Here is a 16,815-nt window from a genome sequence, read left to right on the forward strand (position 1 = left end):
TGAAGAACATTTGGAGGGAAAAACCAAAGAGCTGGAGAATTAAGTGGGTTTGAAAAAGAGAAATTAGTCATCAAAGGAAACAGGGAGGCTGAATATTGACAAACTGTAACGGTAACAGGCACTCTCGGCAATGCTGTCGCTGTTTGTCCTGCTTGCGGTCGCACATTGTTTTGAGAAGTTAGAGAAGTAAGAGACTACTTTCTGGGACTAAAAAGTTACTTTATTAGAAATTAGAGGTTACTTTCTACTGTACAAGTAACACTTTACTTTCCTCGAACTAAAATGTTACTTTCTAAAAGTAAATGCTTATTCGGTTACTACTAGAACTAGACAAGACTGTCATGATGTAGGTTTTGATGCAACGAGACAGAGGCAGCTTGTAGATGAATAATGCTTAGTGGAAAAAACTTACCAAAAAATCAGTGGGAATGCAGGGAGCCAGAGCAGAACAAAAACCATTGGGATCCAGGAACTAAAGACAACATGGACATAACAGGAGGAACCAGCAAGGAATAAGAGAGATGTGACTGAATACTGGGAGTGCTGGGACAATAGACTGGGCTAATTGGCTAACAGGTATCAGGGTTTATGTTTTCGCATCCACCTGAATAATGTGTAGTTGCGCCACTGAATAAAATGAACATTGACCAACATATTTGATGTGTATTGATGATGGCACTCATCAAAATGTAATGTTTGTTACTGGTTTTCTCAATTGTAGATTATGTTGTATTTTTATAACTATATTTTTGTGATTTTATGATGTAAATCTCTTTGAACTGCATTGTTGCTGAAATGTGCTACACAAATAAACTTGATTAATTGTCTTAAATGGAGCCAGCAAGAGTAAAATCTCTGACATCTGGGAATACTTTGAGATTATCCTCACAATAAAATTACTCTTAGATAACATTAACCCCTCCACAATTTCTCACCTTCTGCAAAATTCCACTATTATTTGTAGTCTGATTAGTAAAGTTATATCAGTCTTGCACAGCAGAAACAGATTTAATCCTGTTGCAGAACTAAAATTCAACATGTAGCCAAACATTAGTGATGAGAGCCAACTAGAAATCCAAGAAAAAGTGAATGCACCAACAGCCACTGCACTCCCAAGACACTAAAACATCAAATGTCTTTATTATCAAATCCGTCTATGACATAAAAGAAAACCCAACACAACCACTGACCTTCAACATATACCAGGATTAGATTGGCTGCAAATAATTTTAATAATTAAAAAATAATTAAAATGTCGTTTAACCCAGTTAAACAACGTTTAACTGAAGTCCTATAAGGGGCGTGGGTTTTAATATTTTTATCTATTTTAATCTTTTTTTCTAAATCTCTTTCTTTTTCTTACTGTTTATTCAATGTCACATGCTGTTTTTTTATTATGTAAAGCACTTTGAAATGCCTTGCTGCTGAAATGTGCTATACAAATAAAATTTGATTGATTGATTGATTGATTGATTGATTGATTGATTGATTGATTGATTGATTGATTGATTGATTGATTGATTGATTGATTGATATGACAATTAAATATGGTGTTATTGATTCTCCTGTTACTAAACATGAGTTTGATGAAAACTTTGTGACAATATTGCATTTAGTAGTTTTTGGAAGTATGATTCAACTGAGTGACAAGGCTGTTAGAGTTTCACCAGCAGATGTCACTAGTGAGCGACGAATGAAGCATCACGTAATGAACCTTTTTGCAAAGCAAAGGGTTGGAAAGCTTCATTGCTTCATGAGGCTCCATTTGCCCATCACTAACAGGCGGCAATCAATGCAGCCTTCAGGAGCCTCGTAAAAATAACACTTCGGCTGAGAATCGGATAATTCAGATATTCAAACTGTTAAAAAATAACTTATTTAAATCTCTATGAACGTAGGACTGAATCTAAAAAATTTTAAACCTCTAAGTTTTAATATTTATAGGCAGGAGACAAGCCTGATGTAGCTTCCGGATTTTAAGTAAAGTATTTGCTGCCTTCTCCACCTGGTGGGAGATGTTTGTGGACCAGGTGAGGTCAGTAGAGTTAAGGACTCCACAAAGACTTAAAGTAATTCTAAAATGTAAAACACGGTTCAACACAGCAAGGTATGCCTAAAAAAGTATCAGATGACCAACAATGCTTTGGCAGTTTCTGCCTCTTTATTTATTTTTAGACAACTATCATTCAAACAGTAGCTTAACAAGTCTGCAACCAGTACGTTGTGGTTGTGAGTTTTAGCCTGAAACCGAAGAAGAAGTTTCATATTTACAAGAACTACAACCACATTCAGATCTTCGGCAACCTCTAGCTGATTTTCTTGCCCTGTATTCAGCTTAATTCAACTTTTTTATTAACGCCAAACAGCTTCTGTGTTCCTACTGTTGAAAAGAATCCCCACAGCATAATGGTGTCACCACCATGTGACCCCATTCTGTGATATTTTCCAACCACAGAGAGCATTTTGAATTTAGGTCAAATTGGTTGAATTAGTCATCTGACTAAAGTACTTTCCGCCTTTTTGCTGTGTCTCGTTCATGAACTGTAGGCTTCTTTACCGTGTAACCCCATACCTCTTAAATTATTTTTTAAAAATGAATATTAAGTGTAATTTTCCCTCCTTTTCCCAGTTTTGCACCTCCTTTTGTTGGCCCATCGACTAACGTTTGGTTTTGCAATGAAGTTCACATCAACATGAAATCTCATGCAGTGAACATGTTGAAAGTGACCGCATTTAACAGACAAAAGGAAGTGAGGCCATAACAATGTCAGCAATTGTTATGAAATATGCACAACGGTGTGCGGAAGAAGTTTAGTTCCTGCATGTTTCTAAATCAACAGGCTGTCAGCTGCCTCCGTCAGATCAGAACATCTGAGCACCAGTTTTGTTGTTTTAGTTTGGGTTTTTTTTGTATTTTTTTTTTGTCTGCTCCTGTACCCCAGCATGGCTGTCCTTCACAAGCTCCTGTTACAGCTTTTCAGCTGGTCCGGGATCAGTTTCCTCCTGCAGCTGATGGGGACCGCGCTGCTGGCTGTGGTTGGAGTTTGGACGTTGAGGCTGCTGGTTCGTCATGCCTGGTACACTCACAGGTTGTCCTGCTTCAACAAGCCGCCGACGCATTCATGGCTGATTGGTCACCTCGGTCAGGTAAGGTTAAAAATCCACCCTCAAACATACAGTATTACTTAAAAAAAAAACAAATTCAATAAATATATTGATGTCTCAGATGCAGAGCACAGAGGAAGGTCTCCAACAGGTGGATGAATTGGTGCAGACCTACAAGCACTCCTGCTCCTGGTTCTTTGGGCCTTTCTATCACATGGTCAGAGTCTTTCATCCTGACTATGTGAAGCCGCTGCTGATGGCGCCCGGTACGATCAAAAACTACGCAAATCACAAGAGATTATTTCACAATATCCAAAGCTCACACTGATATTTTTCGTTCCATCTACTGTCCACCTTGAAGCCAACATCACGATGAAGGATGAGTTTGTCTACGGGCATCTGCGTCCGTGGCTGGGTGAGTCAGACATGTTGTGTTAACACAAGAAGAAAACTGAGTACACTGTGAAACCCAATTAGATCTCCATACTGAAGAAATGATTGAAATTGTCCACTGAAACTTAAACAGATGTAAGGAGCATTGATAATTTGATCAATTTGTTCATTTATTTATTTATTTATTTAGTCATTCATTTATTTATTTACAGTAAATCAAACAAAGCATTTGCGAGACTGCGCCCTCATGTGGAATAGTGTGGTCATGTCAATGATCATACAGCATACACTCATTGTGCAGTTTTATATATTCAAATGTAAAAGCCAAGGAAAAAAGCTAAAAGCTGTTCTGCTCTACAAGTAGCTCATTCTTAATGAACTGCATAGATGAAGCTTTAGAGTCTACCTTTTTGCCGTAACTTAATTGATTAAAGTCGATTATATTCACTCATCTTTTATTTTTCGATTTATAGTGTATAAATATGAAGTGGTGTTTTCTTTCCCAAATCTCTTAATTGCAGCATATAAATTGACCTGGTTTATTTTTTACAGGTCGCAGTTTGTTGATAAGCAACGGAGAGGAGTGGTCTCGCAAGAGGCGACTGCTGACTCCGGCTTTTCATTTTGACATCCTTAAAAACTACATCGTGACGTTTAACTCTTCGACTAACACCATGCACGTAAGGCACACACTCAGAAACAAGTATTTGCTGTTTGGGAAAACTTCACTGTTTGGATCTTTGTCACTGTTGGCGACTCCTCAGAATAAAAAATAGAAATGAGTCCCAAAAACCATCATCAAAACTGTGTAATTATCCATTTGCAAGCAATTGTTATGGACGAAACTTTATATTACGGGAGGAACGACTGATCGAATTAATCGGATTAATCATCAACTAATATTAGTAATCAATTAATCACTACCTGGAGTATACAAGTTAAAAATGACTTTTGTTGAAAGAACAATGCACTCAGAGCACCTTTTCCATGTTCTCTCATTTAATGTCCAGAATAAATGGCACCGCCTGGTGGCAGGAGGAACAACCAACATAGAGATGTTTGACCATGTCACTCTGATGACACTGGACAGCTTATTAAAGTGCGCCTTCAGCTACCAGAGCAACTGTCAAGAGTGAGGACTTCACTATTTCACCCAAAATTTCTTGTCGCTGTTCTGGATTTCTGCCTTAAAAGAAAAAAAATATTTGTCTTTAGGTCCACCAGTCAATATGTGTCCGCCATCATGGAGCTCAGCGACCTGCTGATAGATCGCCGCTTTCGCATTTTGCACCAATGGGATTGGATCTACTGGAAAACTGAGCAAGGAAAGAGATTCAAGCAAGCATTAAGTGTGGTACACAGGTAGCGTGTCACTCATGCAGCCGAGTTTAACATCTAGTAGGTAGGAGGAAACTATGAAAATTAAACCAGATGACCGCTTCATTGTACTTTTCCATCAGATCATAAAAGCTGGAGGTGTTATTTACACAATTCCGTCACAGTATATTTCCACAAAGCTTTACGAATCTACTTATTTATTTATTTATTTTCAGTGTATTTTCTAACTGTATGCTCAACTTGCAGGTTCACTAGGGATGTTGTGCAGATGCGCCGTGCGCTCATTGACCAGCAGAGGGAGACAGAGACACTAACCAGCATGACTACAGCGCAACAGAAAAAGAAAGATTTTGTGGACCTTATTCTGCTGTCAAAAGTGAACACAGAACGGACTATAAAATGAAATATGACAATTTAAACTCCTAAAAATGAAAATAATTTCAATTAACACAGGATGAAGACGGACAAGGACTCACAGATGAAGAAATTCAGGCGGAAGCCAACACTTTCATGTTTGCAGGTGAGCAGGTGTTTTGGCTAAATACCGCCCTCTGTAGCCGCAAATGTGAACTGCAACTATTCAGCTCGTAACAGACTAAACTCATACATTTAAAGCATCTTATCCATAGAGATGATAATTCTTCTACCACTTGTATCTCTACGTTTACCTCTGATCTTATTTTAAACGTATTTTTGGATCAAATTATGCTTAAATGCTGAGAAACAGACAATGCTGAAAACAGAAGCAGAAAAAACAAATACCTTGCAGCCAGTTGGAGCATAAGTCTGCATGATATTTGAAAACATGCAATGAAGATATGACCTGTGATAAATAAAAACAAAAATCAGTCTCACTTTTCTCCCAGGACATGATACGACAGCAAGCGCAATATGTTGGACGCTGTACAATTTAGCTCGTCATCCCCACTATCAGGAGAAATGCAGACAGGAAGTGATGGAGCTGATGCAGGGACGAGATGGGCATGAAATAGAGTGGTTAGAAGACGCACGCACACACACACACACACACTCAGTCACTCTGCTGTAAAAAAGTAAAATAATGTATTTTTACGTTTTGTCTGATAACTGGACCCAAGAGTCACATTCCAGCAGAACAATGTGGTGATACAAAAACATATTTATGCAGTCGAGTGGCCTAGTCAAAGTTCAAACTTGAAAATTGACTTGCCTTATGGCCAACCTGACTGTCTGCGCTATTTCAATCACTAGATGTGCAAACCCGAAGATTTGCAGTAAACAAAAAGAATACCCTGAAATTCATGAGTGTAAAGTGACAAAATGTGAAAAATGTCAAAAGGTAAAAATACTTTTCCGAGGCTGTAATTGTTTGTTGCACTGACACACTCTTTTAATTCAAAGGGAGGACCTGTCCAACCTTCCTTTCACTACCATGTGCATCAAAGAGAGCCTCAGGCTGCATTCGCCTGTCCAGGCTGTAACCAGGAAGTACACCCAGGATGTGGCGTTGCCAGGAGACCTCGCCGTACCACAGGGTGAGAAGCTCGGCCCTCTGGGAGTTTTTATGATGGATACAGGATTTTACTTTACTTTTACTTACTTTATTTTACTTTAGGCTGTATCACAAGCATCCTCTTTGTGATACCTTTGTCTTGTGCCAGTCCTAACTGGGAAGTGAAATCTGTTTTTTTCCCTAAGGTGTAATCTGTTTGGTCAGTCTTTACGGGACGCACCACAACCCCGAAGTCTGGACAAACCCACATGTAAGAAAGTTTTAATAAATATCCCCTCAAAATAGTTTTACATTTGTTTAAATTTGACACATTTTAACGTGCTTTAAAGGAGTTTGATCCTCTTCGCTTTGAACCGACCAACACACAGAGTCGCTCCTCTCATGGCTTCATCCCGTTCTCCTCCGGTCCCAGGTTCAGTTTCCTCCTTAAGAAAATAAGAGTCTATATGTATCAGAGTGTATCAGTGGTGAATTTAATCCGTGTCTGCTCACAGGAACTGCATCGGACAGAAATTCGCCATGGCTGAGCTGCGGGTGGTCGTAGCGCTGACCCTGCTGAGGTTTCGTTTAACCCCGGGCGTTAACCCTGAAGCTGGGAGCGGCTCTGGGAAGGTGCGCCGTCTCCCCCAACTCGTCCTGCGTGCCGAGGGAGGCCTGTGGCTGCAGCTGGAAGATCTGAATGAATCAAGCTTTGGAAATAAATGATTTGATTACAGACATGTGTCAGAACGTAAAACGCAAAAACACGGTATAAGATTTCATATTGCATTTTAACCAACGCTCTGCTTCAACCTGTTTTAAGATGCGTTTTATTGTGGGTTTTTTTTTTTTTTTTTTTTCCAACTGGATAAATTCTGGGCTAATAAATATTAATGACATTGTAAATTCAAGATTTAAAGCACACTTTAATTTATTTAACCAATACAGAAATGTTTTTTTTTTTATGTATATAATCGTTTAGACAATAAAAAATATGCAATATTTATAGCTGTTGGTATTTCTATAAGTAATAAAAAAATAAAAATTTGTCGAGAAAAGTCGAGCTCATCCCACTTCCCCATGCTGGAGATTTTAGTTTAATAATAAAAATAAATAAAGTTATCTTTAAAACTAATTACACAGGCGACATCAAGACCCAACAGTAGAGTCAGACGGTAATGAAATTAATCTGGTTGTGTGTGTTGTTATTGTGTCCTGCAAACGTTGCTTTAATTCTACTTTTTTCTATTTAATTATAAAAAAAAATCATAATCAGACAGAGAACCGAGAGTACAACTCAGAAGAAAAGAGTTCATCTGCAGATTGAGGTTAACCAAGGAACAGTTGACGTGAGGAAAGTTGTGTGGGCCATGGGTCGTTGACACGTACGAGACGGAAAAAGCAGAAATGAAAGAGTTGGGCGGTTACCAAGAAGATAAAAAGACACCAGACAGAAGGTTCGAGGTTCGAGGTTCTTGGTTCCGCAGCGTTCGAGTCAAGCACACATGGAGATGCAGAATCAACAGAGGGCTGCGTGGTGATACCCCGGGACGACTGCTCGCTGCACAAGAAAGGAACAAGATCCGTTTACCCACAACTCGGGATTCTGATTCGACTGCGGCCCTGCACTCAACCCAAAGGATTTCAACGATGCTGAAGTGGACATGGGGAATAGACAAAGATCTTTTATGGATTAAGAACTGAGTTCGTTGAGGATTCTCACCAGTTCAATTTTGGATCTATTCTAAGAGGATTCTGCCAAGACAAAGACAGGACTCCATCCATGGACGTTAAAGTTCTCTGCTGCCAAGATCGTCTCTGCATCTGGGTTTGAGTAATACTGCCTCCCCCAAAGCCTCTATTTAGATTAAGACACAGTGTAGGGTTAGAAGTAGGAGTAATTTCTAAAAATTCTTAAAAGTATTAATTTCTTAAATTTTTATTGATAAGCTGTATGTCTTCTTCCCTTGCTAAAGCTTGCTAATAAAACGCTAAAATCTAATTGATGCTGTGGACAGTTAAATTATTTGCGTCAACTAAATTTAATTCTTCTGATTAATGTGAAATCAATGTTAATGGTCCTAGTAAATCAGAGTGGCTTCGTACGTTCTTTAGTTCAGATAAATAATGACCCTGGGACTTATTGACCACGTCCAAACAGTGCAGCTAGTAGCCAAAGTAGCTTGAACCCATCCCTACTCTAAGGGCCCTAGAGAGGCCCTTAGAGCAGGGTCAGGGTCAGGCAACTCGAGGACAAAGACAACATGGAGAACGAGAAGGACGACGCGCAGTCGTACGTCCAAGAGATGGCAGCAATCCCACAAAGAAATGATGACCATGGCCCAGTAGGGCAAAGTCAGATAGAAGATGGAAGACGAGCCCTGTCTAACTCCTTGCTCCAGACAGCAAGTGAGAGTTATCCTGTATGGAGAGGGGTTCGAGACGTGGACACAGCCAACCCAGACGTGGTTTATGAGCTTGGACACCGGCAGGGCTACTCCGATGTCTGAATCATGGACTGAAGCGGGTCATAACGTCTGGATGAAGGTAGGTAGAGCTTAGACGAATCTTTCTCGCTCCCAGCTTAAACAAAAGTTCTCTACATTCTTATTTGCGGTAATACCCAGGAATTAGAGACTTTTCGTACCCGTGAGATGGAGAGCTGGTCAGTAGTCAGTCTGCTGGAGGTTAGGAGGAGTTACGGGCGTGGCTGAGTACTGTGGATTAACAAATTGTAAATTCTTGTTAACTAGATATACTTTATTTTATATTTGCTGTGCTTCATCAAGAACCAACAGCAGCATCACCCAAGAAATTAATAATCTGTTAATGAAATGTTATAATTTTGATTATTGAGGTACATTTGAAACAAATGCATGAAATAAACATAATTATAAAACTTTGTATTTTTATTTTATTTATTAAACAATCAAATAATTTAATCTAGCAATAAATTATTATCCAAACTCCTTAGATGTTGAAGTCAGTTTTATTTTTGTTTTTTTTTGTTGTTGCAGGATTTATATAATTGCGTCATGTTTGTTGCTCCACAATAAGGATCAAAAGTAGTCATTGCAACAGTGGTTTCCTTATTTATTTCATTATTTTTGTATTTGTGATGATGTATTGATAACCAAAAGTGTCAACATCCAATAAGTGATTTGTTTGTTACATTATTGTATATTTTATCATGTAAATAAAATTGCAGAAAATGCAGTCAGTTAATAAAAAGTAATTATTTAAAGTGTACATATTTTACTGAAAATACAATTAGCTAATATAAATTAGAAATGCTTAATGAAAGGAATTACTTACACTGGAAGTTACATCAAATCTTACAAATTTATTTTGGATTTAGTGTGCAAGGATCAGACATGTTAATAAATCAGCTCCACATTTAGTAAAATTTTGTAAATTACTAAAATAATGTGTTGCTTTTTTATGTATTTAAGCGCGACACTTTTGGTTATTTATTTTTTTAGTCGTACAAAGTTACTGCAAACCTGCTCCATTGCACAGTATTTTAGTCAGAACTTGCTGCAGTACCAAACTCTGAACACTGGGGGACGGAAAATTTCCACTTCAGACTTTGAATAAACTTTAAATTCCACAAACCTGGTTCAACTTTAATAAAACATGTTAGAGGCGACACTATGAACGTCAGTTGTCATTATACGAAACAATAAGAGTCAGTTTGATAAATATATTTTTAAATATGTCTCGGAGGCGGAGTCTTGGAGCCTGTATCCTAGCCCACTTCCTACACTTTCACTTTACGGATGGCTTTTCGAAACTGCCGTTCACATAGCGCCTCTGACTGAAACCGTGCTTTACGTTGTTTAATTCAGGGTGTTAAAATGCTTTCAATGTTAGTTTAACGTTGCTGGAGATGTTACTTTCGGTCACAGACGGATACAAGCCATTTCCTCGTCCATAACCTTCTCAGACCAACGCCATGATCCTTTCGTCTCCTATCAAAACGCTTTCGGGCCCCGGATGGCTTGTTGTTGTTCTGGCGGCGGCCTCTGTGTCCTCAGGTGAGTCCAGAACCTCCTCCGGAATCAAAATGTGGCCTAATAAACTTTAGTCTGGGTCTTTTTAGTGAGTGTGCGCGTAGTTTAAAACTGCGTGGCCCCACCCAGCTATGTTGCTGCTTGAAGGCTGAGGCTTACAGGCTTTTCCATGTATTTTTTCCATATGAATCGATGTTGTTCGTTTTGAAAGGGAATATTAAGTCTACAGTGCAATAAAAGTCGTAAAACACATGAAGAACACGTAAAACTGTGATGCAGTACAGTAGAGGAAGTAGAATTTCAGTGGAAAATGCAAAATTGGAATTTCTGCGGTGGAAAAGGGTCAGTTTCCTCTATAAAGGCTTTTAAGGTCATTTCAAAAAGCTGCATGGCTAATGAAAAGTACTATGTCACATGAGAAATAAGGTCAGAAAAGCATGATGCTGAAGATCATACAAAATACTGTATAATTTCCTCAAATTTAAGGTATCAGGGGAAACCTTTCACATAACAGTAAAGGACAAAAATCCTGATCCAGGAGGGAGAAAACTGGGAAAGTCTGGAAAATCTTCACCTTTAGTGACAACTAACTTTCACGTTTTAAACACAAACATGGCTGACAAGGTGAATACAAACAGGGGCAGGTAAGAAAAATGTGTTTACACCCTAACGAAGTGTTCCTCTTAGTACATATTATACTGTGTGTCTGTTATTCTCACAAAAATCCCCTGTGATTTCAGTTATAATCATATTAAGACAATTTTACCGAACACACATTTTATGACACAAAAACCCATAAATAATGAGATAATAGTAGTGTAGCAATATGTTTTATCTAGCTGTGTGAAACAAAGTAGCACACCGCCCCTCCCACACTTGTTGCTGAGTAGGACCAGTTAACTGTCTAAAAGAAGGCAACAGAAATATTTCTTTGCTTATAAATTAGACAAATTGAGGTGTTTGGAGATAAGGGTAGCACCAAAAATAGCAGTTTGGTAATAAATCTTATACTGTTAGAAATCCTGTGTTGTTGTTGTTTTTTTTTTTTTGTTTTTTCTAAGAAAATTGTATTTTAGGTTCAAGCAGCAGAGTAGGGAAAGTAGATGCCTACTATTCTGAGTCATCAGCTATGGATCTTCAAATTTCATTGGTCCTTGAGATTTGCACAACAAACCTGTGTCACCATAGACGGTGGGAACAATATTTTCAAAACCCAAATGAGCTGAAGGTGGAGAAAACTTCTCTATGTCGCTCCATGTGAAACTCGGATAGCTTAAAAAAAATCTGTCTATGCTAATCCTAGAACATTTTGTAAGTAAAATGCTTTTACATAAATTAAGAGACCATTTTGGGCTGAATTACTCTAAAGAAGAATTGAATGTTTTCCTCGTTTTAAGATAAAATTACTGACATAAATTCACCCTGCTGCTGTTTTTATATTTTAGCTCCTACAACTGTAACAATCTATAAAAAGGTGGGAGGCGAGGTAACGCTCAAACCAAAACAGGGCTCTGTGACTAATGCAACCAAAAACCTCGAATGGAAAGTTGGGAAGGATCTGGCTGTTGACTTTGACCCACCAGATCTCACGTACTATAATATATTTAAAGGTAAGTGGATCCGTGGCGTTCTTTTTCTTTCAATTTTATTTTATTTGTGAGGTGAAAGATAAAATTCTCAACTATTTTTGTTTGCAGGTCGGAGCAACTTGAACATCCAGACTGGAGAACTGACGATCACAAACCTGACTTATGATTTCACTGAGGTGTACACGACAGAGATAGACAAAAGCGTAATTGACCACGAGATTCTCCTCTTTGTACTCGGTAATCAGCACCTTTCTACTGTGGAATAGTTTTAGATTAAAAGACACAGAGCCTGATTGGATCTCATCTTTCTCCAACTCCAGCTCCAGTTCCTATACCAACCATTGCTCCATCCTCCTGCCCTGAGGGGTCAACCACATGTACCCTGACCTGTGAGGGAAACACGACCAGAGCGGAACCAGTACAATACATATGGATGGCTGACAACAAGGAAGTGCCAGGTCTCACAGACAAAACATACACTGTAAAGGTATTAATTATCTCATACGTCATATATAACAGACCGAAAAATCAGCCAAAATCTTTGGTGGATAATGGTTTTGCAGTTTAACAAATCCAGTTTTTCACACTTTGATAACTGTAGTGTTTTTCTTGCAGAACGACAGTTCAGGTGTCGGAGAGTTCACCTGTAAGATGAAGAATCCGGTCAGTGAGGAGAGAAGCAAACCCTTCTCCAACCCATTCAAGGCTCGTGAGTTGACCCCATAAAGAATTGATCTATGCAGCTCTATTCACTATTTTCCTATCATTAGTTCATCCATTTAAGTACCATATGTAGTCATTGGTGTGGGAAGACACCAGTCTGTACTTCCAATGGTATGTTTTTGGCTGAAACACCTTCTATTCTTGTCAAGCCATTGAATTCGGCCTAAATGGACAGTAGCCCAGGGCAGCATTATAAAGGGGGAAACACATGGTCCTCTCGGCCCAATTGACAAATTCATTTAAATGACATTTTCACAAACTCGGGCCATTTCTTTGGAAGCAGAAATGTAATTGTTGAAAGCATTAGTGCTGTAGCACAGCTAGCTCCTACAGGAGGATAGGAAAGTTTCAGTTTGAAATGTTCAGAAACCCTCCCAAAGGAAATCATTTATTTAATATGCAAGTATACACCAGTAAGGCATAACATTATGACCACTAACAGGTGAAGTTAATAAGACCGAGTATCATCATTGTGGCATCTGCTAGTGGGTGTGAACTGCTCTGTTCTTTGACTGAGTTTGGCAAAGGACACATGCATGAGAATGGTTTTATTATACAGCATGTTTAATCTGCTTAATGTCCTTTTTCTATATTTCATATATGTAGTTTATAACTCAGCTGAAAGTGGTCCGAAGATTTCCAGAGGACTCACAGTGTTGGTCATTTTGCTTTCTGCTGTGATACTGGTAGTCATCATCCACAGAATGAAAACAGGTAATGAGAGTTAATTTGTTTATACACTGTAAATATGTGCAGTTTTGTTGCATGGCTGCTTTTTGTTTCAAAGTGTAAAACTAAATCTTGCTGTTGATTTTCTTCTCTTCAGGAGAATGCTTCTACAATAAATGTAAGGTTCCTTTAAAACCTTAATTAAAAAATGATTCTTTTTGAAAATTAATTCTAATCTAAATGTTAAATATTTGTTTCTACTTAATATAAACTAAGATGCATATTTGATATCCCATACATATCTAAATATAAACTCTACTGACATTTTCTCTGCTGTGATTCGTCTCTGCAGCCTCCATGCCGTGGGAAAGAGGTAAATAGACGACAAAAGCAAATTTATTAAAAAAGTTATAACCTTTTTTAGGTTCAAAGTTTCTGTTAACTTAAGAAATACTTTTATGTTCACAAATAAATCATAGTTGTTGTTTTTTTTTTTTCTTTAATCTGTTTTTCAGATTTCTGGAGGAATACCAAGGCGCAGCGTAAGTCTAAACCTGAACTTCCTTTTGTTTTCCCAGTCTATAAAATGTCAAACATTTAATTTTAGATGGTTTGTTTTTATTGTAGAACCTCAAGTAGCCGCTTCAGAATCCAACGGCAACACCACTCCACTAAAAGGCCAATTAGATGGTAAGATAGTTGATATATTTTTCATTCATTTACAATTTAAAATGAAGAAAAATATCTTATATAGTCAGTTCCGTTTCACAATAAGTTTGCTCTGCCCAGACACTGTCTACATTTCTATAAAAATGTCATATGAGCTTCTTTTTCTGAATTGGATTATTGAAATTAACATATATCCAACAAGTATTTATCTTTTAAACCACATAACCACTCAACGGTTCATTTCCTCTTGTTGCAGAGGAAACTGCAGTGGCGGATTGATAAAACAACATCTTGAAACTGGCATCATTGGCAAAATCTTCTCTGGAACAAAGATTTTGAAGGTTGGATTTTTCTAGAAGTGTTTTTTTTTTTTTTTTTTTTTTTTTTTTACCCCCAAGAATGTTTTTGACATTTTCCGCTGGCACTGAAAGCAACAACTGACTTGAGAGAACACACCAAGATATTCTGCTCTACTGTTACGTTGGATGTTTTTAATAGGAAAGACTTTTTTGTTGTTGTTTTGTTATTGCAGCGTCTGAAACATGCACTTAAGTGATATTTTTAAGGGAAAGTAATGTAATCAGAGTGAGTTTAGGTAAGACAAAAGGAAGAGAGGGTGAGCTGCTGAACCTTTGGAGGTTTGGTTCAGGATTTTCCAAAGTGTCGAACAATTCCTGGAAGCCCGGTAAGGTGAGCTTTCCTGTAAAAGGCCGTATATAAATGACACCTACTGATACTTTGACCTAATCGAACTGGAGTGTGCTCCTGGTTTGATGCGAGTCGGGACTCGTGCACTTTTATCCGTGTCAGAGCAACCGAGCTAAGAGAAGAGGAATAAAGGAAGGACATTGTGTGTCTGAGCCGCCTGTTCAGCCAACAGTCAAAACTTGGTGCAGAACTGCTGACGGTTCAGCATCCAACCTACATGTTTGGTTTGTGACTTGACTTTTGGTGATGAAATGAGCTCCTCTGTACAGATTTATGATTTTAATAAAGAAAAAAGCTATCAAAGCCAACCAGGCCTTATGTGACGAGGGTAATCCAAGCATCAACATCCTTTTTTAAGGTCAAGTCAAAGTATTGCGTTCCATAATCTTTGTGTGTTTTCCTAAAAGTCTAACGGATGATTAGGATGTTTTTGCCAAATGTGAAACGGGCTTTTAGAGTCTGAACTGTGACGAAGAGTTTCAAAGATTTGCATACCAAATGACGTCTGCAGCTGCGTCTCCATTACGAATGTGTGCAAAACTTCGATATTCCACTAATGTCGAAAAACACAAAGAAACCCAATTAAAATCACACGTGAAAAAATTTGTTCACCGGAAAAGGCAATAAAAAACTGTTTTCCCCCCTATTCATTAAAAAAAAAAAAAAAAAATGCCGCGTCATTATCCTCCGACTACTTTCTGTCTTCTTCTTTGTGGTTTGAGGCGGTGGTAAGATCTGGTTGTTGATTATGTGACTTCTGTGACACGTAAAAAGTGTTGCCGTTGCAGTTTTGCAAAATAAACCAATTTCAACATGGCCAAAAAACTTCCTCATCCTAGTGCCAAAACCTGTGATCAAAAAATGAGGTAGTTTTTAGAAATTGGTGTATTGCCATAAAGCAAATTTATTTTCAGAATGTTAAATTGCGCAATTATATAGTCAACGGAAACCCAAATAATGACTCGAATTACCTTAGAGCGTTATGTGTTGCTTCATGTTGTCAAGCAGGTTCTGCTTCAGCGCATTAAGGTTCCTTCTTCAAACAGGGCCTGGTTGGTTTGGTGAACTTTTAATCGTAATAAATGAAATCATTATGAAACACTACAATAACAACAGAGGTGCATCATGGGTTAAGTTTTTCAGTTACTTTTAGCCTTTTCAGATTTTTCCTTTTTTTTTAAACTAAATGTGTTTGAATGTTTACCTCTTCAGTTATTGTGTAAATTTGTTGCTTTTTTGTTTTTCTTCAATTTTTCCACATAACCTTTATTAAAAAAACTGACACTTGTCTACTTGAACAGGAAGTTGAGGTATTTTTTGTGAGACTTGTACTGAGATCAACCCAAATGCTGCCGGTTCTCCATTTTTTAAACATCTTAAGCATGTAGAGATTTGCTTATTTATTACAAAGAAAATGCATGTAGTCACTGTATATGACTACATATACAGTGACTACATATACGTTTATTTAACGTACTTTAAATAAATGCAACAACTCAGTTATTTTTTTCATTACTTTTCATCGTTTCACCACTAGAGGGCAGCAAATGTTAATCTGGTTTATACAGTAAACAAAATAAAATGCATAAAATATCTGACGTCATGCTCTACTTTTTTTTTTAAAGCTAATTAAGCTTGGAAGTGACATTTTTTTTCGTCCCATTTTCATCTCAAATGATATTTTGATCAAAAGGTAGTTTTTCATATCTTTGTGATTCAGCTGTACAAACAGCTCAGTTAAAGGAAGAACCACCTGCTGAGAAATCCTGAACAAAAAAAAAACAATCGGAGTTGTGAGCGACAACTACAGCTGAGTAAACAAGAATCATAACTTGGAGAGCGTGCTTTGAAAATCTTCTCATAAGTCCTGATTGTGTTCATGTTAGAAGAAACGATGTATTTTAACTGGATTTTCTGATAGACCAGCGCAAAGCGGTACCTGTACTCTACTTTAAGGTCTTACAAGATTTTGATAAAAATCAAACAAAAAAAAAAGACAAAATACAGCGTAGCAACTACTTATGTTTTATTTATGAATAAAAACATAAAAACTTTCAATTTCCTATCATATCGCATTTCTCAGAAATTATTTTAATCAAGTAAAAAATATACATTGTGAGCACATTCTGAAAAAAAC

The 16,815-nt window shown here is 37.7% G+C and overlaps 2 protein-coding genes and 1 long non-coding RNA gene across 4 annotated transcripts; all 3 read left to right on the top strand.

Annotated features, from left to right (window-relative positions):
* The first annotated feature begins 2,720 nt into the window (after nt 1-2,720).
* On the top strand, nt 2,721-7,309 carry cyp4f3 (cytochrome P450, family 4, subfamily F, polypeptide 3). Its single transcript, XM_015043382.1, has 13 exons — nt 2,721-3,147; nt 3,227-3,371; nt 3,467-3,520; nt 4,051-4,178; nt 4,509-4,630; nt 4,714-4,860; nt 5,083-5,212; nt 5,290-5,356; nt 5,703-5,832; nt 6,217-6,350; nt 6,514-6,578; nt 6,658-6,740; nt 6,823-7,309. Exons 1-13 carry the CDS (start codon nt 2,944-2,946, stop codon nt 7,031-7,033), a joined length of 1,620 nt encoding a protein of 539 aa, XP_014898868.1. The 5' UTR covers nt 2,721-2,943; the 3' UTR covers nt 7,034-7,309.
* Nucleotides 7,310-10,040: 2,731 nt separating this feature from the next.
* On the top strand, nt 10,041-15,029 carry LOC106954117 (uncharacterized). Of its 2 annotated transcripts, none has more exons than XM_015043387.1 (11): nt 10,041-10,344; nt 11,769-11,930; nt 12,018-12,146; nt 12,230-12,396; nt 12,525-12,618; nt 13,239-13,346; nt 13,459-13,479; nt 13,654-13,674; nt 13,817-13,843; nt 13,929-13,991; nt 14,227-15,029. In XM_015043387.1, exons 1-11 carry the CDS (start codon nt 10,263-10,265, stop codon nt 14,247-14,249), a joined length of 897 nt encoding a protein of 298 aa, XP_014898873.1. In that variant the 5' UTR covers nt 10,041-10,262; the 3' UTR covers nt 14,250-15,029. The 2 variants fall into 2 exon arrangements, with proteins under 2 accessions (XP_014898873.1, XP_014898872.1); XM_015043386.1 differs by having other exon boundaries at nt 10,042-10,344; nt 11,766-11,930.
* A 246-nt stretch (nt 15,030-15,275) lies between these two features.
* LOC106954118 (uncharacterized) lies at nt 15,276-16,277 on the top strand. Its single transcript, XR_001426303.1, has 2 exons — nt 15,276-16,033; nt 16,069-16,277. It is a non-coding gene; the product is annotated as an uncharacterized LOC106954118 (long non-coding RNA).
* Nucleotides 16,278-16,815: the final 538 nt, after the last annotated feature.

The sequence above is a fragment of the Poecilia latipinna genome, unplaced genomic scaffold, assembly GCF_001443285.1.
Source record: "Poecilia latipinna isolate Pla-1442-1.1 unplaced genomic scaffold, P_latipinna-1.0 Scaffold629, whole genome shotgun sequence".
Lineage (NCBI taxonomy): Eukaryota > Metazoa > Chordata > Actinopteri > Cyprinodontiformes > Poeciliidae > Poecilia > Poecilia latipinna.

Bases quoted from the DNA above. Each gene is read 5' to 3' on its own strand.
- cyp4f3 (XM_015043382.1), top strand. From the start codon at position 2,944: ATGGCTGTCCTTCACAAGCTCCTGTTACAGCTTTTCAGCTGGTCCGGG. The intron at 3,148-3,226 runs GTAAGGTTAAAA...TTGATGTCTCAG, and splicing joins TGATTGGTCACCTCGGTCAG to ATGCAGAGCACAGAGGAAGG. The intron at 5,213-5,289 runs GTGAACACAGAA...CAATTAACACAG, and splicing joins ACCTTATTCTGCTGTCAAAA to GATGAAGACGGACAAGGACT.
- LOC106954117 (XM_015043386.1), top strand. From the start codon at position 10,263: ATGATCCTTTCGTCTCCTATCAAAACGCTTTCGGGCCCCGGATGGCTT. The intron at 12,397-12,524 runs GTATTAATTATC...TTTTTCTTGCAG, and splicing joins ACAAAACATACACTGTAAAG to AACGACAGTTCAGGTGTCGG. The intron at 12,619-13,238 runs GTGAGTTGACCC...TCATATATGTAG, and splicing joins CTCCAACCCATTCAAGGCTC to TTTATAACTCAGCTGAAAGT.